General features: G+C 45.1%; 3 protein-coding genes across 3 annotated transcripts; 2 read left to right on the top strand and 1 right to left on the bottom strand.

The window, feature by feature from the left end:
* The first annotated feature begins 7,121 nt into the window (after positions 1-7,121).
* On the top strand, positions 7,122-11,262 carry LOC105811627 (ubiquitin carboxyl-terminal hydrolase 17-like protein 6). Its single transcript, XM_012645877.1, has 3 exons — positions 7,122-7,149; positions 7,267-8,609; positions 11,032-11,262. Exons 1-3 carry the CDS (start codon positions 7,122-7,124, stop codon positions 11,260-11,262), a joined length of 1,602 nt encoding a protein of 533 aa, XP_012501331.1.
* A 1,721-nt stretch (positions 11,263-12,983) lies between these two features.
* On the bottom strand, positions 12,984-15,036 carry LOC105811625 (proline-rich protein 23D1-like). The gene is made up of 4 exons (XM_012645876.1): positions 14,960-15,036; positions 14,127-14,194; positions 13,836-13,903; positions 12,984-13,613 (listed from the first exon to the last, which is right to left on the bottom strand). Exons 1-4 carry the CDS (start codon positions 15,034-15,036, stop codon positions 12,984-12,986), a joined length of 843 nt encoding a protein of 280 aa, XP_012501330.1.
* Positions 15,037-19,994: 4,958 nt separating this feature from the next.
* Positions 19,995-21,578, top strand: LOC105811624 (ubiquitin carboxyl-terminal hydrolase 17-like protein 6). The gene is made up of 2 exons (XM_012645875.1): positions 19,995-20,081; positions 20,154-21,578. Exons 1-2 carry the CDS (start codon positions 19,995-19,997, stop codon positions 21,576-21,578), a joined length of 1,512 nt encoding a protein of 503 aa, XP_012501329.1.
* Positions 21,579-21,954: the final 376 nt, after the last annotated feature.

Below are 21,954 nucleotides of genomic sequence, written 5' to 3'. Positions count from 1 at the left end.
CCATTTTTAGTGCCATTTGATGCCATGGAGATGAATTTTACCTTAGATTCTTAATTATTAATCAGCCAAAGGACCTGCCACCATCCTCATTACTTTATATAAATAAACTTCCATGAATAGAAATAATTTGTAAAACAATTTGCATTGCTAAGAAGAAAAAATATGATACAACATGTTATAGGTGTGAGAATTTTATTAACACCAAAGCAAACTCAAAAAGAATATTTACAATGACATTAGAAAAACCACAGTGTACAAGGCCAAGAGAAATATCCCAACCCTGGCTTCCCCTGAGAACTTCCACAGAGTCAAAAACTCTCCCCTCGGGACAGACCACGGCTTCAGAGCTGCAGATCCCGGGCATTATCCAGATACCCTCCAAATACAGTCATATGGAGCCAAGTACAGAATAACTTCTCAGTCTTCTGTTCACATGATAGTTTACAACTTTCTCTCCCATGTCAATTCAGTTTCTTATACAATGAACTTCATTAACAAATATTTTATATGCCTGTAAATAAGTGCCACTTTAAAGGCATTTTGAGTTTATGAAATTCAGATAACCGCTGTCTGTGTCCAGCATGGCCTGTAGTCCCACCAACAGCACAAGCTCCACAGCTGAGGAAGATGATTCCCCAGACACAGGCTGCTCCCTCCACGGTCCCCTCCTCAGCCCAACAGTCCCCTCCCAGGTCATGTGGCTGGAGGCCAAGTCTCCCTCCACCTGTGTCTCACTCCGAGTCACTGTCCTCAGAGGACAAGGAAAGCCGAAGGTCCTCATACAGCACGCTCAGTAGGACCCGAGCACAGCGACCCTCAGACTTGTCTAGGACATGAGGGCTCTGAGCGGGAGGGCCTGGCTTCTCAGGAGGGAGGCAGGAGGGAGCTTCCAGGAGCCTGGAGCTCCACTGCCCATTGTCCAGTCTCCTGAAGGCCATCCTGATGGGCTGGTCTGGAGCAGGGCTGGGTGAGGGGAGACAGGGCTCGGTGCAGGCCTGGACAGGATTCAGGAGAGGTCTGAGCTGTGGAGGCTGCAGGTCAGTGTTAGGCACCTGGGCTTCATTCTTCCTGGTCAATTGAGGTGACACTTTTGCTTCGAGTCCAGCTGCTCTTGGTGGAGGCAGGTCAGTCTGGAGAGGGCGAAGCTCCTGTCTCTGATTGCTCTTCTGAGGGGCCTCGAAGGGGCTTCGTCTCGGTTTCTTTTGGGGACGCTGGCAAGTCTTGATGGGGCTCTGGGCAGATCTCTTGCCTGGTGCCCTGATGCTGAGATTGAAGTCTTGGCCTGAGCTCCGTGTGGCAGGCGGTGGGCAGGGCTGTGAGATCAGAGCAGGACACTTGGCTCCTGCCTGGGGCTTGAGAGCCTGGCCCAGGCCAAGGGTTTTGGAGGCAGCCTGGGGAGCTCCAAGGGAGCAGTGGTCACCCCTGTTGTGTGCCAGCTTGTCAAAGGCGAGAGATTCCTGGCCATCGTGTTTTAATGCAGGCTTGGGGGTGTCAGTGAGAGCCACTGCCTGTCCCCTATTTGGTCCACTATTGAAGAAGGCGCTCACTTCAGGTCTTGTGGTGGGAGACACTGAATGGACCACGGAGCTCAAGTCAGATTTCTTGGCGGGTGGCCAACTAGTAAGATGAGGGTCTAGGAGAGGCCTCTTCTTGGCTGTGTAGACCGGCATTGGCCTCCTTGGGATCTGTAGGAAAAGGCAAAACACATTAGAAATTCCTCACCAGCGAGTGGAAATGAAAGTCAACCAATTAAAAAAACAAGAAGCAAATGACATTAAATGTCAAAATAAAACAATTAAAAGCAATCATTTATAGATAAACGGGTACTCCAATTATAGGGTGATTAAGGCAAGACAAATTAAAAAATTAACTTGATACATTTTCATGTCACATTGGAAAATAAGTCTTTCAAAATATTCTCTTGTTAATTAAGTTTAACATTAAAAACCTCCATCATACGCTCTTCCTTGAAGTGTGCCCTGCCAATGTTTTTTGAAGTCAGTTGGATGGTTAAAAAATGTGATGCACAATTTGGGAATATTTATTCTCTTTAAAGATGCATATTCCGTGAAGAAATATTCTGCATTTTGGAGGCATCAAGTTAAAAATTTCCATATGTCCCTCCAGGAATATCGTTAGCAGGCCTGCAAATAATCTTACTAAAACACAGAAAAGGGCGAAATGGAACCTCAAAAGTATAAAGAAAGGAATAATATTGGCCTGAGAGTACTATAAACTAATTCTTCACACAGAGGGGCAAGGACTAGAATTTTAACACACAGCAGGGTCTGGAAAGACACACAGCAGGGGTACCCCGCAGAGAAAAGGAGCAGGGGCCAGGGGCACACTCACCCTCAGGTAGGCACAAGGTTCGGGCAGTTCCTTCCAGTCCTGCTGCTGCCCCCCTTGGGGTCTCCTGGGAAACGTCTGGAAGACAGCCTTCCTCTGCTGCTGCTCCTGCCTGCAGAACAAACAGTGTGAATAAAACCCACTGATTTCCTGTCCACACAGGGGAGAAACATTTTTGGGGTCGGGTCCCATTGAGTGTTTGGATGTGACACAGGTGTTGAAGCCCCGTGACCTGGGCTAAATCTGCCCCTTCCCTCGTGTCAGATCCCTCCCCTACTCCAGGCAGCCCTCCAGGTTTTCCCACTAAGGACTTTCACTTAGAGACTCCACGCCCTTTCTGCCTGTCCTGTGCAAGATCTCAACAGCTGCCCTGGCCCTCCCCCTTACTGAATCCCCAGGAGTAGAATGAGCTCCTGGGGCAGGAGACCTGCAGGACAGGGACCTCCTGTCTCTTTCTCCCCAGTGTTTCTGTCCTTGCCTGGACAAGGCTGTGCACGTGGGGTGAGGCAGAGAGACACCTCCTCCTGGGGTTTCGGTGCCCAGGCAGCGGCTACACCTCCCACACGCTCACCTTGCTCTCTGCTCCTTCTCCCTCTCACTCTGGTTGAGGGCCACTGGGATCTGGAGATTCTGGGGCTTCCGTGGTGCGAGGTTCTCCTTCCCCCGATTGGGGCCCAAGGGCTGTGGCGCCAGGGCTCCATTCCAGCGCTTCATGGGGCACCTGGTGCTTCTGGCCGTGTGTCCAAAGGCCCCACAGTCCTTGCACTTCGCCTGTGGGGGAACAAGGACAGTGGTCAGCGAGTGAGTCAGCAGCACTCACAGGCAGCCGCCCAAGGGCAATGGAAGGACAGATTTTCCATTCAGGGCTGAATATTGCTTTTAGGGAGGGGACCTGGACAAGTGGAAGGTTACGTGCCAGGATATTCAAGACAGAAGGTCATAACCCAAAGCCCATGTTAGGAAGGACAGTAGGAAGAGAGAGTGAAGGTTCTAGGAGTGGGGACCATGAACCAGATTTCAACACCAGGTGAAGATCCTGGCTGCACATGAACTAACTGGGAAGCGAGTTCGCTCCTCAGAGTCTGTGATGGATCCACCTGCCCAGTTAGGAGGCCCCAGAGAAAAAATACTGGGTTATGATGAGAGAAGTTTCTATGATCAGTCCCCAACTCTGAGGTCCATGTGTCCCCTCATCCCCAAAGATCCACGTCTCCACTTACCCTGGGATTCTCCTCCTCGGGTCGGGGAGCTCTGGGCCCTGCGGGTCCCCTCTGCTGCTGGCTCATGGTCTGGGCTTTGCTGAGTGTGTGGTTCCCAGGTTGTGGGTAGTGACCTGACATCTGCCTCATCTTCTTGCAGCTGGAAGTCAGACTTCCTCAGGTGTTGACATTTGGATCTCCTGAGTGACAAAAAAAAAAAAAAAGAAAGAAAGAAAGAAAAGAAATTGTTGAAAGCGTTTTATATTTACATAGTTACAAAAATACCCTCTGCACCTTCTTCCCCATGAGGTGCTGAAGGGACATCTACCCACTTATTTAAATCTTTTTCTCACAGAGTGGGCTCCCATTCCCTGATGTGTTATCTTTCTCTCCCTCATTACCCACCCCCAGAGTAGGGCCCTGCCTTAGACCAGATACATAGAAATGACAAATTTAGATTTTTCCCCTTGAATGGCTGATTCTGGAGACTTTGTTAAGCTCTATCACATTTTACTCTATTAGATAAATGAAAGACAATATTTTTCAGGACTTAAAAAGCAATCAATGCTACGGGGAATTGGATCTGTAATCCTGGGGCACACATATTTGAAAGTCAGAAATAAAATACAATTTGCTATTATAATTTGAATGGTCATTTCGACATTAAAATATGTAATTTCCAAACACGAATTCACATGCAATTGTTATTTCTTTCCCTACTAAACTGGAAGTTGATGGTCTACAGTCTTTCAATTACTGTTATCTTGAGAAGCACACCATTTATGCAGTTTCTAAGAAATGCATAATCAATACGTTCGAAGAAATGAAGAACACGTGAAATATTTAAGGTTTACATGTCCATGACCAAAACCACCAGATTTCCAAAACTGTTTATCTGTTTACCTACAAAGTCAGGAGACTGGGTATATTTCCTTAGGAATGTGAATTTTTGTGAAATAATTGACATTTAAACTGGAGTATTTTATGTCTCTTTTCAAAGAAATACAAATAAAAAGAAAAAAAAACCCTTATGCCATAAGCTAAAACCACGATATCACTTTTTTTTAATTCTATTTTTCTGAAGTATAATCTGAAGAAAAAATTAGTGAAAAATACAAACCTGAAATCCAGGGGTTCACCTTCTGGCTGTCAGTAGGATTTCAGAGGAGTTGAGTCCATGCTGGAAAATCTCGGCTGGGTGTGAGGCAGCTTCCAGGACTCCTGGGCAGGGGCACTGAGGGAGGCTTCCTGTCCACGCTGACTTTTATGCAGTTCCGTGGGTGGGCAGTTGTAGGTGTGACCTCACCTGATCAACTTAATCCAATTATATCCCACCTAAGTGGCCCTGGAAACCATTCACTCTACTTTGTTGTTTACCATTTTGAAGTATTTTTTTAAAATATAGGTACCCCTGCATGGTGTTAAGAATATGTATTTTTGTAAGAATAAATAAATATTTGTACGTATATCTGTTTCAGTTTGCACGTTGCATTTTTACTGTGCTAACATATATATAATAGGAAATATACCATTTTAATTATATTTAAGTGTATGGTTTTGTGACATCAAGTACATTCACAATGATATTCCACCATCACCATTATCCATCTGTCCAGAGCTTCTCATTTCCCCACCTGAAACTGTGCAGCTTTCAACAGAAACTCCACATTTTTCTCCCAGAATCCCTTGCAAACCACAATTTTCCTTTCGATGGATGTGACTGCTCTAGAAAACTCACGCGACATGAATTATAAATTATTTGTCCTTTATAGCCTGGCTTATTTTTCATCTTGCTTTGTGACTTGAATAATTACTCCTAAAAAGTCTCTAGATGGCCACACAGATGCACATGTATCTCGTTCCGTTTCGTGGTCTTTTACTGCCTATTGGTGTAGAAGCAGTGGGCATTCTGTTTGAACCCCTCTCATTTTGGTTGACACTTACCTTATTTCCAAATCTCCTCCTTAACAGTGTGTCAATAAATATTTTCATTTCTTTTTAAGCCTAAAGGATATTACATCACACAAACACACACAAGCACATCCCATATTTTGTTTATAGATGCAACTATTGATGGATATTTGAGTTGTTTCCACCTTTTGCTTTTGTGAATATTGCTAGTATCTACAATTGTTTACAAATATGCTTCATCCCTGGTTTTAATCTTTTATTTATATACATAAAAGTGGAGTTTCTGAATCCTATAGTAATTATAGGTTTACGTTTTTACTGAGTGGCCTTACTGTTTTCCATGAGGGTTGCATCATTTTCTCATTTCTAGTAATAATACTTAAGAGTTCCATTTCCCTACATCCAAAACTTCTTATTTTCTCATTGATTGATTGGTTTGTTTGATGGATGTAATCTTAGCCTACCTAATGGAGTGGGTAGGAGTAACTAATGGAGCAGTATCTCCTGGTAATTCGATTTGTATTTCCTGCACACATAATGATGTTCAGCAGCTCCTCCTGGATTTATTGGCCATTGCGTATCTTCTTTGGAAAGATGTCTATTTAAATAGTTTCCTCACTTTAGTTTGGATTTTTTCTTTTCTCTTTTTAGAGACAAGGTCTTACTTTGTCATCCAAGCTTGAGTGCAGAGGTGAGTTCATAGCTCACTGAAGCCTCAAACTCCTGGGCTCAAGGGATCCTCCTGCCTCAGCCTCCCGAGTAGCTGGGACTACAGGCACACATCACCGTGCCTGGCTAATTTTACTATTAACGTTTTTAGTAGAGATGGGTTCTCCCTCTTACTCAGGCTGGTCTCCATGTCCTGAGCTCAAGCGATCCACTGGCCTCAGCTCCCAGAGTCTGGCATTACAGGCCAGATGCACCTTGCCCCGCCTTTCTTCTAAATCACTTATACTTTATTTTCTACATTTACTCTTTCATCAATTTTGGTTTAAATTGTGATATTGTTTTAGGTAACGATGAAAATTTACATTGTTTTGTGGATATCTAAGTTTCACAGCAGCATTTTTTGAAAACACTATCCTTTCCACACTGAAAGGTGTTGATACCTTTGTACCAATCATTTACGTCAATTGACCATAGAAGGAGGAGTTGTTTCTTGGCCATCTGTTCTATTCCCTTGCTCTCTATGTCTTATCTCACACCAGTGCCATTCTGTCTTAGAGCTTTGCAGTGAGAATTAAAATCAGGAAGCGTGAGTCTAACTTCTTATTGAATATCTAATGTTCCTCCATTCTTTTAAAAGAGCTAAAACAAATATATGCCCACCACCCGACCCCTGTTCCACCCTCAGGATATTTATGCAGGATTCTGATAGTTCAATCTGCCACAGGTGTTCTACAAAGAGTAATGGGGAGGGTGCTGATCGGATTATCTGGGGAATTCCAGAGCACACGCCCTAAATCCTCCTAATCCAATTAGGTGCTTAAACCTGATTGGTGAACCTTGTACCTAGTTAGTGGGTGTGGTGAGTCGGATTGAGTCATAAAAAGGCTGACGTGGAGACAAACCTGCCAATTGAAGACGGTCTCTGAAGAGGAAGCGTCCTTCTTCGAATTGAGATCCCAGCAGGAAAGCCTTGGAATCATTGCTCCTGGAGACATGGAGGCTGCTTCACTCCACAGGGCAGGTGAGTCTCCTTTCAATGTCTTTCCAAAACTCAAACTTTCTCAGCCCAATTCACTTGATGTTAAAGACGATGCCAGTTATTACCTAAGTGAGAACTCATCATTGTTATCCCTGACAGATCCCGACCTCTATTCGAAAGAGGCTCCTGGGACAAAACAATCAGCTCCCAGGGACAAACTTCTGCTGACGTGGAAGAGACCTTATGGGGTTGGTGCTGGGCTCTGCAATGTGGGAAACACCTGCTACATGAACGCTGCACTGCAGTGTCTGACCTACACACCACCCCTTGCCAACTGCATGCTGTCCCAGGAGCATTCTCTAACCTGTCGTCGTCAGAAATTCTGCATGCTCTGCACTATGCAAGATCATATTACAAGGGCACTGCAGCATCCTGGAAATGTTTTTAAGCCCTCACATGCACTGGCTGCTGGCTTCCATAGATACAAGCAGGAAGATGCCCATGAGTTTCTAATGTTCACTGTGGCTGCCATGAAGAAAGCTTGTCTGTCTGGGCAGAAGCCCTTAGATGGTCACTCTGAGGACACAACCCTAATCCATAAAATATTTGGAGGATACTGGAGGTCTCAAATCAAGTGTCTCCATTGCCATGGCATTTCAGACACCTTTGACCCTTACATGGACATTGCCCTGGATATCGAAGCAGCTCCGAGTGTGAGCCAAGCTTTGCAACATTTGGTGAAGCCCGAACACCTGGATGGAGAGAATGCCTATCATTGCGGTAGTTGTCTAAAGAAGGTACCTGCTTCCAAGTCCTTGAATTTGCACACTGCTTCCAAGGTCCTGATCCTTGTATTGAAAAGGTTCTCAGATATCACAGGCAACAAAATTGCAAAAGAAGTGCAATATCCCGAGTGTCTTGACATGCGACCATACATGTCTCAGCAGAAAGGAGGACCCCTTCTTTACCTCCTCTATGCTGTGCTGGTCCACGCTGGGAGGAGCTGTGAAAGTGGACATTACTTCTGCTACGTAAAAGCTGGGAATGGCCAGTGGTGGAAAATGGATGATGCTAAGGTAATCGCCTGTGACATTTCTTCTGTCCTGAGTCAGCAGGCCTACATCCTCTTTTACATCCAGAAGAGTGAATTGGAAAGGGACGGTGGGCGTGCATCAATAGAAGAGAAACCAAGAGCCCTTGGGGCTGAAGACACAGATATTGGAGCAACCCAAGGGGAGCTCAACAGGGTCTCCTGCATCAAGGTTCCTGAGTTGGAGGTGCACTTCGGGAAAACAACTAGAGAACTCTCCTTACATTGGAGGCGATGCCTCCAGGAACAAAACCTACCAGAGCCTGAATTCAACTTCAGAAAAATAGAATCTACCCTGCCTTCCAATGGAGTCATGTGTCATCAATTGAAGTCCAGGAGCGAGATGAAAAAGAATCATGCTGAGCAGGACAACTACCTGCTGCACAAACCAGTCAGGGACATGACAGACCAGGTGTCCCTGAGCACTAATAAAGTCCCCTCTCTGGGAAGGAGGACCAGAGGTAGCAAGAAGGAGGGCACGAGTTTTCTGGTTGTCTTGATCATATTGATGTCATGGTTGATGTGGGTGGTATACAAGAGGAGACTGCAGGGGTTTGTGCATGCCCCCTGCCGTTGGTCAGACTTTGGATTTTGATGCAGAGAGTATTTGGATTCGTGGCCCTTTGGGGTTGGAGAGAATCTGTGAAATTGGGGATGAGAGGCCCTTTGCTAACTTAGTGATGGAAGTTTTTATGGAGATGCAAAGGCCTTGGGAATAATTCCTCCCTGGGGTTTCGACTACATGTTATTCATATCTTCAAATGTTGTCCTTGGCTGGGTGTGGTGGCTCATGCCTATAATCCTAGCACTCTGGGAGGCCGAGGCGAGCAGATTGTTTGAGCTCAGGAGTTCGAGACCTGCTGAGGAAGAGTGAGACCCTGTCTCTACTAAAAAAAAATATAGTAATCGGCTGGACAACTATAAATATATATATAAAAAAATTAGCCGGGCATGGTGGCGTACGCCTGTAGTCCCAGCTACTTGGGAGGCTGAGGCAGTAGGATTGCTTGAGTTTGAGGTTGCAGTGAGCTAGGCTGATGCCATGGCACTCTACTCAGGGCAACAGAGTGAGACTCTGTCTCAAAAACCAAAAAAATTGTCCTGACTGCCACCTCGATCATTAGACATTATCTGCCAGTTTTCCTTGAGAAGCAAAACTGGATGGAACTGACAGAATTGTTCCCTTATCTGAGGGTAAGACTAGTGCCAGGTCCCTGGCCCACCTCACCAGTCAGTGACCCAGATCTGCCCCCTTCCCTTCTGCTTTGGTGTGAAGACCCAGATAATGATTCCATTCTAGACTGTGGGGTTCAGTTTCCATTTGCTTATTCTTCTGGTGTCAGTTTTCATCTGTTTCTTTGCAGTTGTACAATTGTCTGTATGTGTGCCAACAACGTACTAGAGAGGCATATGGATGTGATTTTGTCAGATGCCTCCTAAAGGCATCTGATAAATATTCCCAGACCTTCCAGGAAAACACAATCCTATGAAACTGCCTTGAAAACATTCATATTTATTCCGTAAAACCCTGAATAAAAGTGCTTCTTTCAACTTATTTAACAGGGCATGATATAAAAAACTGTCATAATCTTCAATCTGATGGAGAAAATTTATGAATTTGTTATTCTAAATTGTTTTCTCTTCACAAATTTGAGATGCTTTCCCCATCAAAATGATCATTAGTATTTCTTTGCCTGTTTTGTGTGACTGTTACAGAAAATTCGGCACTTGTTCCTGAGGCCACATCAGAAGAATGTGGAAAGTGGTTTTAGGAGAAGGAAAGAGGAGACTATTAATTTGCCAGAAAATGAGGAGACTGGCAGACTCCTGTCTCAAATTCGCCGCATCCCCCCTCTAAGCAGAAGTACAGAGATTTTAAGGGTTCTGGTCAATCCCATCTTCAACTAGGACGATCTCATGACCTTGGCCAGATTAATCCAATCTTCACCTAAGGTGGTCTCGTGGCCTCCACCCAGACAACTCCCTTGAGCCATTTCCTACAGCACAAAGAACAAAACACATTCCCTTTCCCCTCCACACCACTGACCTGAGGCAGGGATGCAGAGGGATATTTTAAAGGGACATAAAACATTTTTGCCAGCCATTTTGCAAGCCATTTCTTCTGTTACATGACCCATGCCGTTTTATTTGGTGAGTTTCCTCTTTCACTTGATATACAGGAAATCTGAATTGATGTTATATTTAGGTGTCTTTGCAGCAGTACCTTCCCAGGTCAATCTCTCCCCACATGAACGAGATAAAATCTGTCCTTGACCCTGTTTTCACCGGTAAAGACACGGCCATGAAGCCCATCTGCCCTGCAGTGGCTCCCACAAGAAGACCTGAGCTGAGGCTGTCTTCAAGCTTCTGGACAAAATAAGAAACTGCAAGTGTCCACCCCTGACACCCTTGTCCACATCCCTGCACTCTCCCCAGGACGTTAACCTCCTGAGACTATGACAGACAATGGACCTCATGGTTGTTCCCTTGAAGTTCCCTAGGTGGCCTTCGACCCCAGATGATCCAGGACCCCAAAGTCAGCTTCAAGTCGGAGGCAAGAGATCTGCCCAAATCCACACCCAGATTTGTCAGAATCCCTAAATAAACTCGGACTCAGCCCTTCCTTACCCTGCAATACACTCAGAGTGCTGAGTTGGGGGTCTCCAGACCCCTCAGTCTCCACTCAGTATAAATACATTTGGACTGAAAGAAGCACCGCAAGACAGCAGGAGGAAACTGGACCAGAAAGCTGGCACTGACCTGCAGCCTCCACAGCACAGACCTCTCCTGAACCCTGTCCAGGGCTGCACTGAGCCCCGTCTCCCCTCACCCAGCCCTGCTCCAGGCCAGCCCATCAGGATGGCCTTCAGGAGACTGGACAGTGGATGCTGAGCTCCAGGCTTCTGCTGGCTCCCTCCTGCCTCCCTCCTGAGAAGCCAGGCCCTCCCGCTCAGAGCCCTCAAGTCCCAGAGAAGTCTGAGGGTCACTGTGCCCAGGTCCCACTGAGTGTGCTGTATGAGGACCTTCGGCTTTCCTCATCCTCTGAGGACAGTGACTTGGAGTGAGACACCAGGTGGAAGGAGACTCGGCCTCCAGCCTCATGGGCTGGGAGGGGACTGTTGGGCTGAGGAGGGGACCGTGGAGGGAGCAGCCTGTGTCTGGGGAATCACCTTCCCCAGCTGTGGAGCTTGTGCTGATGGTGGGACTCCAGGCCATGCTGGACACAGACCCACAGACATTTCCTGATGGAATTGAGTAAACTCAAATTGTATGTAAAATGAAACTTATCAAACTAGCATGTAAATTATTTTAATTAAGTTACATTTATAATAAACTGAATAGAAACACGAGGGAATGTATTAACCTGTGATTTAAATTGGAAGGTGTGCGATCAATCTGTATTTGATGTGTCAGTGACTGAAATTTGGGAAACTCTCCATAGAGAACTCACCTTTGGGACCTGCATTTTTTAAGCTGTTTCCTGTCCTGAAAGAAGAGTCTTTATCTATGGAAGTGTTTCACTGAAAACACTTATGGAGGATATTCGCTTGATGTGGTATATTCATTATTAAACTTTATTGTAACGCATCTTTTTATAATCTGTTTCAATGTTAATAAAAGTCATCGTAATATGGCAGATCAAATAGGTGCTTTGCTTATCAAACATCTCAATCAATTTCTTGTTAGTCGTAATTGTCAAAGTCTGTTTACCTGAGAATAACCAGATCCTTGCAGGTCCTAGAGCTTTGTTGAAATACAGAACCCAGAAATAAAAGCCAGCCCTGGCGCATCAAAATGTGCATATGGACAATGTCTCTGAGTGAAGTTCGCGCATATTTGAGTATGATAAGCACTGCACACAGGTCTCAATTTGGGCCCCAGCTCTGTCCAAACCCTTGCTAAGGTCCAGCCAGGCCAACTCGTAGGACTACGGGTGCTAACACTGGCTCCCAGTCTGGACTTGGGAGGAGCAGCCCAGAAAAGCCGTTGCAAATTTTGGAAGGGGTTCGGTGACATTTTTCAGGAAATTGAAGCCAAGTAGGTACCAGAAATGGGAGGTTTGATCATTTCTGCCACAGTGGGTCCTTCTAAAGCCGGGGCCAGGTCAGGGGCTATTCTTGACTTATGAATGTCCAAGAGTGCTTTGAAATATTTCAATTCTTCTAGATCTTTCTTCTTATTGATAAGTAACATCCTCATTTTTCACTTCCTGGTGTTTCATTTTTATGTGAATTTTTCCTTTCCTGTCCCATATACTGCTAGTTACACCGCAGATCCACCCTTCACCAGGACACACACCCAACACTCCTCATGTTATCCTTGTAGTCGAGGTGTATCATAACTTTTAGTTAAATGCGTGTGTAGTGTTTCCATTATGAAGACCATTTAGTCTAAATCACATTGAGGTCTCAAGCAAGACAGAGCAGTCACACAGACTCCAATCAACAGCCCGAATGTTTTTAAAAATGTTTTATTTTTAATTATTATGGATATATAACAGTCATAAGTATTCACAGGGTACATGTGATGTTTTCATACAGGCATAAACGTGAATTAATCAAATCAGGGTAACTGCGGTATCCATCAACGCAATAGCTGTTATCTTAAGTCCTTGAAGTTCCCCCTCCCTGCAGTGTGTGGGGCCCTCTGACGTCCAGAACAAGGGATGATGGGAGGTCACAGCCAGGGAGAAGCAAATGTCACTGGCGCGACTCTCCCTCCACGTTGTGGGGGTGCACTAACAGGGACTCAATCAATCCCTGACTCAGCGAAACTCTGGGGTCCATCACTTTGGGAACAGACATCGCCGTGCTCTGCTGGGAGGTCTAAAGTGAACCTTGCGGCACATCGGGGGCCCTGGGCTTGGCGAAGGGGGCAGAGGTCGGAGGGCAGAGCTGGGCACAGGCTCCAGACCACAGAGGTTGAAGCTGCAGTCGGTTGGCCGAGGGAGTCTCGTGGGACTGGGAGTGGGTGGCAGGGGGAAGCGCCAGGGGGCAGCCATCAGGAAGCAAGGAACATAGAACGGAGTCATCAGGAGAGAAGGGCTGATCCCAGCAACCTGGTTTCCTGGGGGCCTCACCAAGGGCTGGAGGTTGGGGGGAGCAGCCTCCTCTTCTACCTGCAGGACAACCATCTCCTCTGCTCCCATGGCCAGAGGGTCTCCACTTTGAACGTGGAACTCCCAGGTGACATCAGCAGCACAGGGCAAGATGCAGTGGGTCTCCACGGGTAACTGCAGACCTTCCACTGACCTGAGGACATGCTCAGGGACCACCACCAGGATCACATTGCCAAGGGTCATCTGCAGGGCTGTCTGTGGGGCCACGATGATGACTTCTTCTCCCAGGCTCAGGTGCAGCCCTGTCCCTGGTTCCAGGACCACCATGAGCACCTCTGTGCTGGACTCACATTGCTCCTGTGGAGAGACAGTGCTCTAACTTCAAACCAGGCTACAGGTGGTGCTGATGGGGAGGGACCCACCAGAAACTCTACCCTCTACTACTTTAGAAGACCAATTCCCTCCCACAGTTTGCTCTCATGCTGACTATCCTTGAATGTGCACCCCCTGCATGCCCCTTGGAGCCTGGATTTTAGGCAGTAATGTCCAATCTTTGCCACCCAGGAAAGAGGAACTTACCTGGGGTGGTTCCAGGGGCTGGCATGAGTCCAAGTGAGGAGCTCCTTCAACTGGAGGTGTTTCTGCACCTGTGGAGACAGCAGAGCGAGGGAGAAGGCTGTGGTTCTGCAGGATCCAGAGTTAAGAGTGTGACCTGTAGGAAGCCAAACCCCTGCAGAGGCCACCCACAGAACACCTGCCCACGAGGACCAAGGATGCCTTTTCCCTCACCCTGGAGGAAGCATCCTCTCCTTTCATTACTGTAGGTTCTGGGCAGTGGGAACTCCAGGAAAAGCAGGGAAAATGTCTTACCTGTCCTGGGACACTCCAGGTGCTCCAGGTGCTGACGTTTGGGTGGATTCAGTTGTCCAGGAGTCAAGCTGCAGGACAGAGGGGGACCAGTGAGGCTTCCACACAGTGACAGAGAGACCACTTCTCACAGCCCACAGCTGCATCTGTCATCCTGCCCACATTCCCACCGTGGCCCACGGCCACATGCACTTCCGTTCAACTCCAAATAGGCACCCACCTGGTGCCCTAAAGCCCACCTCCCACCCTCGGCCCTTCTAAAGGGTCTTCCCTGAGTTGGGGGTGGCATGTGATAAAGGGTGGTGACCACAAGAAGCAGTTGACTACCTCAGGAGCTCACCCACATGAGAAGGGGGACATGTCATTTGGTCTGTGGACTTTAGTGGAAAACATTGTTATTCCGGGTATTTGACCCCTGCATCTATGCAGTTACAGTGTGAATGGAGTAGAGATGGTGGGAATGCTTGCCTCTCCTAGGGAGCAGGAGGTAGAACCCTTAGATCATGCCCGCACTAGTCCTTTCTACACGTGGGAGACACAACTTCCATTTAGAGAGGAGACGTGGATTGACAGTGCGGGGCACCCCGAGACAAGGCCACTGACAGAAATGCACCCACCCTGGCCAGAGCAGGTGGCTGACTCTGCAGGGCTGGTGCCTCCCCTGCTATCCTAATTCAGAACATTCAATGTCACGGCATTCCAGGATGCCATCTCTGCCCCAGCGTGGCTGTCTAGCACACATTCACGCATGCACGCACACACACACACACAAACACACACACACAGTCACACGTCAACCTACTGGTACCCCGAGGCAGAGACACACTCAAACACACCTGCTCTCTCCTGCATCGTCGTCCTCGGTTCCTGTCCAGGACTCGCTGGGGCTTCTTGGGCGTCGGTAACCATACATGGTAAAGGTTCTGTGCACGGGATTATATCGGCCAACCTCAGTCTTTATCCTAGTTCTTGAAAAACTGTGCCTTGATCTGTGCCTTAAGTGAAGGAGGAATGTCAGCTCCCAGCTCGGCACACACAGCCAGGGCGCGGGGGAGAGTGTTCCCTGCCTGTGGCAGGTTGAATAGTGCTCTGAGAGCGAGGTCTCGGGCAAGTCCTTTAAGAGTCCTTACGAAGGCACGGAGCCCGGAGATTGGCCAGCAGGGCCGGTGTGATTGGGTTGTGCTGCGGATTGCATAATGGGAGGGGCCTGCATGGGGAAGGCGTCCGCACAACTCAATCATAGCGGGGCACCACCGGAACCAGGCTCCGCCATTCAAAGTCGGTGCTACACGTCCTCCACCCTGAGCCATCCCCGATCCAGTAGGATTTCGTGTTAGCGATATTCACTTTCTATCACAGCCTGTTCATTAAATGGGCAGGATAATAATTCTCTGCGGGATTCTTTTGTACAGTCCTGCCTAGTATCCTTGGGGGATTGGTTCTACATGCCCTGGGGATATAAACGTGTGGATGCTCACGTTTCTAATATCAAATGTGCATATAACCTCTGCGCATCGACCCAAACACTCTTAATCATCTCTAGATTACTTATAATACGTAATAACATGCTTACACCGCACTTCATTTGTGTGGATTCAACATAGTACTCACAGTTGCAGCGTAAATTCAACTTTTGCTTTTTGAAACTTTGTGGAAATTTTATTTTCTGAACATTTTCAGTCTGCAATTGGTTGAATCCACAGAAGTGGGTGGATAAGGAAGTCCAGCTACACTTTTTAAATAGTAAAATCGTATGTATTTTTTCATGCGAATTACAGTTTAAAATGAATCTCCTGGGGAAAATTGTCCAAACATCTTAAGCTCTTAACATAAGATAAGTAGGTAAAAGATATCTTGACCTAGTTTCTAATATATCACTATACATTAATCTGTCTGTTTGCAACTTTATTTAGTGCCTGTGTCCCCTAAGAGACTAATTGCAGAATCATAAGTCAAGTTTCCCTTTGACTATTCCTAATTGTGAATCCATAAAATTTCCTTTTTCACGTTCATCTAAACTTCCCTCAGATGGCCAGACACAAAAATCCTGAAGTCAGAATTAACAACCCTTTTGAAATTAAAAACTCTCTGGCAAAATAAAGAAGGTTGGAGTCTATGGCGGGAGGTTGGGGAACGTGCCCAGTAATCACCAGGAACACAGTGGATGGAAAACCTCTGATGTTGCACCATGACACCACCAGGCTCCTGAGCTCAGCTCTTCATTCTCTCTCTGCAACTGCTGTAAATTTTTGTGTGGATTCCCTTTCTCTTTAGCTGACAATCTCATCAGTTTAACAATGAGCTATTAAAATTTGAATTGTCATTTTGACATTAAAATATACAGTTTCCAAACACAAAATCCCATGCAAATGTTTTTTATTTTCCTACTAAACTGGAAGTTTGTGGTCTACAGTCTTTCAATTACTACTCTATCTTCAGAACCCCACTATCTATCTAGTTTCAAATGAATGCATAATGAATATGTTTGAATAAATGATGAGCAAATGAAATATTTAGGCTTCACATATTCATGGCCAAAACCACTAGCTTTCCAAAACTGTTTATCTGTTTACCCACAAAGTCAGTGGGCTGGGTATATTTCCTTAGGAATGTAAATTTTTATGAAATAATTGACATTAAACTGAACATTTTAGTCTCTTTTCAAAGAAATACAATTAAAAAGAACAAAAACCCTTACCCCACAAGTTAAAACCACAATGTTATATCTGTATATTTTTTACTCTAGTATTTTTCTGAAGTATAGTCTGAAAAATAAATTGGTGAAAGAAACCAACCTGAAATCCAAGTGTTCACCTCCTGTCCCTCAGTAGGATTTCAGAGGAGTTGAGTCCATGCTGGAAAATCTCCTCTGGGTGAGATGCAGCAGCTGGTACTCCTGGGCAGGGGCACTGAGGGACGCTTCCTGTCCACACTGACTTTTATACAGTTGCGTGGTGGGCAGTTGCAGGCGTGACCTAACCCAATAAACTTAATCCAATTACATTTCAATTAATGGTCTCTGGAAACAATGCATTCTGTTGTTTACTATTTTGAAGTATTTTTTAAACACATATATTGGTATACCTGCAGGGTTTTAAGAACATATATTTTGTGTAAGAGAAATAAATATTTGTATTTACACCTATTTCATGTTGTACTTTGCATTTTTATTGTGCTAAAATGTACTTAATATAAAATGCAGCATTTTAATTGTATTTCCATTTGTGATTCTGTGACATTCAGTGCATTCACCTTGAGGTGTAACCCTAACCACCATCCATCTCAGCAACTGCTCATTTTCCCAACTGAAATTCTGTAAACTTCAAACCTTAACTCCACATTTTCCCTCTGGGAAGTCCTTCCAAACTACAGTTCTCCTTTCTGTCACTGTGGATGAGAATGCTCTAGAAAACTCATATGCCATGAATCCTCAAGTATTTGTCCTTTGGTGACTGGCCGATTTTTCACCTTGCCTTGTGCCTCAAAGAATTATTCCTAAAATGCCTCTGGAGAGCCAGACGGAGCTCTGTTTCCTGCATTTTCATTTCCATCATCTACTTATTTGTACAGACACAGTGAACGCTGTTTTCACCCCTCTAATATTGGTTGATAGAAGCTTTGTTTCCACCATTTCTCCCCGATTAGCAACCTGAAAATAGACAACTTCATGTATTTTTAAGGCCAAATGATGTTACATGACACACACACAAACACCCCATTTTTTTCATTCATTCATCCACTGTTGAATATTTGGGTTGTTTTCATCCTTGATTTTGTGAACTGTGATAGTATGAACAAACATGCACAAATACTTCTTTGAGTGTCTGCTTTTCAATCCTTTGTCTATATACATAGGAGTGACGTTTCTGCATCATGCGATAATTATGTGTTTAATTTTGTGAGGAATGGTCATGTTGTTTTGCACAAGAATTTCATCATTTTCTCTTTCTTAATACCAATGTATAGAGATTCCATTTTTCTACATCCTGAACAACACTTCTTAATCTCTGCTCTGATTGATTGATTGATTGACTGATTTAATCCTAGCTACCCTCACAGTGGCAGAGCATTATCTCATTGTATTTTGATAAGTGTTTCCCTAATAAATAACGATGTTGAACATCTCCTTATGAATTCATTGGCCATTGTATATCTTTTCTAAAGAAACGCCTATTTTTATACTTTTTTTTTTGCTTTTAATTTCTTTTTTTATGTTGCAGAAAAGTTTTAATATTCTGGATACTGTTCCTTTATCACATACATATCTGGAAAATATTTTCTCCCATCCTGTGTGTTTTATTGTCACTCATTTTACAGTGGCCTTGATGAATAAAAGTTTTAATTTTGAAAACCCCTAATTTAGTTATTTTTTTTGATACCTGTTCTTTGGTGTCTTATCCAAGAAATCCCCAGAAATTTCATTCCATGAACACATTTCCCATGTGATCTTCCAATTGTTTCATAGTTTACTTTGTACATTTAGTCTTTCATCAATTTCAAGATAAATTTTAGTATTTTGTGTAGCATTTTGTGTAAGGTCCAACTTTTGGGGTTTCCTGTGGATATCTAAGTTTCACAACACCATATTTTGTAAAGACTGTGCTTTCTCCCTTAAAGTTTTGATACCCTTGTATCAGTCACTCAAACCAGTCCACCACAGATTGCAGGGGTTATATCTGGACTACCTATTCTGCACCTTTGTTCTCTAGGTCTGATCTTATGCCAGTAACACATTGACTTATTAATGTAGTTTGTAGTAAGACATAAAATCAGGAAGGATGGGTCCAACTTCTTCTTATTCAGTATCGTAAGGCATTTTAGTACTTTGCAGATTAAATGCATGAAAGTATGGATGAACACACACACACACACACAGAGGGATACACATGTCACTTCTTCCCATGTTATTCCTTCCCTTTCTTTTGGAAGAAGCCAGACAGAGGGAAACCCATCACCCCAACTCAGTGGTACTCTCAGGGTATTTATAGAGAATACTGATATCTAAATATGCTTTAGGTGTTCAATAAATAGTAATGTGGATAAGTCCCATGGGATTCTCTCCCCGCTGTAAAACCCCTGAGGCTATTAATAGATTAGATCTGATTGTTGACCTTTTACCTAGTGAGTGGGTGTGCTGGCTGTGGTGGGAGGCATGAGCCATGAAAGTGCGGACGAGATGACTAACGCTGCAATTTGAAGTCTGAGAAGGGGAAGCATCTTTCTGTAAGTTGAGGGCTGAGTGGGGAAATCTAAATTTCACAGCAGCATTTTTTGAAAATACCATCCTTTCCACACTGAAAGGTGTTGATATCTTTGTACCAATCATTCACGTCAATTGACCATAGAAGGAGGGTCATTTCTGGGCCATCTATTCTTTTCCCTTGGTCTCTATGTCTGATCTCACACCAGTGTCATTCTGCCTTAGTAACTGTAGCTTTGTAGGAAGAATTAAAATCAGGAAGTGTGAGTCCAACTTCTTCCTTAATAACTAATGTTCCTCCATTATTGTTTTCAAAGAGCTAAGACAAATATATGCCCACCAGCCCAGCCCTGGCCCACTCTGAGGATATTTATGCAGGATCCTGATAGTTGAATCTGCCACAGGTGTTCTACAAAGAGTAATGGGGAGGGTGCTGATCGGATTATCTGGGGAATTCCAGAGCACACGCCCTAAGGCTTCCTAATCCGATTAAGTGCTTGGACTTGATTGGTGCATGTTGTACGTAGTGAGTGGGCGTGGTGAGTTGGATGAGCTATAAAAAGGCTGATGTGGAGACAAACCTGCCATTTGAAGATGGTCTCAGAAGGGGAATTTTTCTTCCTCGAGTTGAGATCCGAGCAGGGAAGCCTTGTGATCCTGCTGCTGGAGACATGGAGGCTGCTTTACTCCACAGGGGAGGTGAGCCTCATTTCAATGCCTTTCCAAAACTGAAAACTTCTCAGCCAAATTCACCTGATGTTAAAGATCACCCCAGTCGTTACCCACCTGAGAATTCTTCGCCGTTATCTAAGATAGATATATTAAGATAGATGCATTATAGTGAGGTTCCTGGGAGAAAACAATCGGCTCCCAAGGACAAACTTCTGTTGACGTGGAAGAGACCTTATGGGGTTGGTGCTGGGCTCTGCAATGTGGGAAACACCTGCTACATGAACGCTGCACTGCAGTGTCTGACCTACACACCACCCCTTGCCAACTGCATGCTGTCCTGGGAGCATTCTCTAACCTGTCGTCGTCAGAAATTCTGCATGCTCTGCACTATGCAAGCTCATGTTACACGGGTGCTGCAGCATCCTGGCCATGTTTTTGAGCCCTCGCTTGCACTGGCTGCTGGCTTCCATAGATACAAGCAGGAAGATGCTCATGAGTTTCTAATGTTCACTGTGGATGCCATGAAGAAAGCTTGTCTGTCTGGGCAGAGGCCGTTAGATGGTCACTTTGAGGACACAACCCTAATCCATAAAATATTTGGAGGATCCTGGAGGTCTCAAATCAAGTGTCTCCAATGCCATGGCATTTCAGACACCTTTGACCCTTATCTGGACATTGCCCTGGATATCGAAGCAGCTCCGAGTGTGAGCCGAGCTTTGCAACATTTGGTGAAGCCCGAACACCTGGATGGAGAGAATGCCTATCATTGTGGTAGTTGTCTAAAGAAGGTACCTGCTTCCAAGTCCTTGAATTTGCACACTGCTTCCAAGGTCCTGATCTTTGTATTGAAAAGGTTCTCAGATATCACAGGCAACAAAATTGCAAAAGAAGTGCAATATCCCGAGTGTCTTGACATGCGACCATACATGTCTCAGCAGAAAGGAGGACCCCTTCTTTACCTCCTCTATGCTGTGCTGGTCCACGCTGGGAGGAGCTGTGAAAGTGGACATTACTTCTGCTACGTAAAAGCTGGGAATGGCCAGTGGTGCAAAATGGATGATGCTAAGGTAACCGTCTGTGATATTTCTTCTGTCCTGAGTCAACATGCCTATGTCCTCTTTTACATCCAGAAGAGTGAATTGGAGAGATACAGTGGGCATGCATCAACAGGAGAGAAATCAAGAGCCTTTGAGGCTGAAGACACAGGCAAGGGAGCAATCCAAAGAGAGCTCAAAAGTGACTCTTGCATCAAGTTGCATGAGTTGCAAAAGCTCTTGGAAAAAGCGACAAGTAGACAACTGTCCTTAGATCAGTGGAAGTGCCTCCAGGAACAAAACCGACCAAAGCCTGAATTCAACTTCAGAAAAATTGAATCCACCCTGCCTTCCAATGCGGTCGTGATTCATCCACCAAAATACAAGAGTGAGATGAAAAAGGACAATTACTTGCTGCACAAATCACACAAGGAAGAAACAGACCAGATGTCCCTGAAAACTAGCAAAGTCCCTTGTCTAGGTGGGAGGGCCAGAGGTAGCAAGAGGAGGAACAAGCAAGGCAAAAGGTCTCTGGTTGTGTTCCAGTAATATCAGTTTGAGAATCGATGCATGCACAAACACACACACACACACACATACACACACACACATACACACATTAAAAGTCACTACTGGAGGAAGAAAGTTAGAAATGAAGGAGTCCGGCTTGGCTATATGCACCTGGGGCCATTGGTTAGTGGTGGCTGTATTCCAGGGTGAGACCACATACGTGAAATTCTTTCTTTGGGATTTGCGAGTGTTCTGAACATTTGAAGGAACTTTCTATGTTCAGATGTTTACAGCACATGAAATTTATTGTGAATTCTGAATTTTAGGTATTGAAGTGTAGGATTCTACTGTGAGGTTATTAGAGAATATGGGATCTATTATGGGGTCTCATGATTGTCTAGTTGTGCTGTGTTCA

The sequence above is a fragment of the Propithecus coquereli genome, unplaced genomic scaffold (assembly GCF_000956105.1).
Source record: "Propithecus coquereli isolate 6110/MARCELLA unplaced genomic scaffold, Pcoq_1.0 Scaffold238, whole genome shotgun sequence".
Lineage (NCBI taxonomy): Eukaryota > Metazoa > Chordata > Mammalia > Primates > Indriidae > Propithecus > Propithecus coquereli.
Note: the sequence above shows the minus strand (reverse complement) of the source record. Positions and strands in the feature narration are given on the sequence as shown.

What these genes read in the sequence shown, in the direction of transcription:
- LOC105811625 (XM_012645876.1), bottom strand. Translation starts at nt 15,036, where the DNA reads ATGTATGGTTACCGACGCCCAAGAAGCCCCAGCGAGTCCTGGACAGGA. An exon ending in GACGATGCAGGAGAGAGCAG is followed by an intron (nt 14,195 to 14,959) that starts GTGTGTTTGAGT and finishes TCTGTCCTGCAG; the next exon opens with CTTGACTCCTGGACAACTGA. An exon ending in CCTGGAGTGTCCCAGGACAG is followed by an intron (nt 13,904 to 14,126) that starts GTAAGACATTTT and finishes CTGTCTCCACAG; the next exon opens with GTGCAGAAACACCTCCAGTT.
- LOC105811627 (XM_012645877.1), top strand. Translation starts at nt 7,122, where the DNA reads ATGGAGGCTGCTTCACTCCACAGGGCAG. An exon ending in TGCTTCACTCCACAGGGCAG is followed by an intron (nt 7,150 to 7,266) that starts GTGAGTCTCCTT and finishes TATCCCTGACAG; the next exon opens with ATCCCGACCTCTATTCGAAA. An exon ending in TCAGGGACATGACAGACCAG is followed by an intron (nt 8,610 to 11,031) that starts GTGTCCCTGAGC and finishes CCCCTCACCCAG; the next exon opens with CCCTGCTCCAGGCCAGCCCA.
- LOC105811624 (XM_012645875.1), top strand. Translation starts at nt 19,995, where the DNA reads ATGGAGGCTGCTTTACTCCACAGGGGAGGTGAGCCTCATTTCAATGCC. An exon ending in CTCAGCCAAATTCACCTGAT is followed by an intron (nt 20,082 to 20,153) that starts GTTAAAGATCAC and finishes ATATTAAGATAG; the next exon opens with ATGCATTATAGTGAGGTTCC.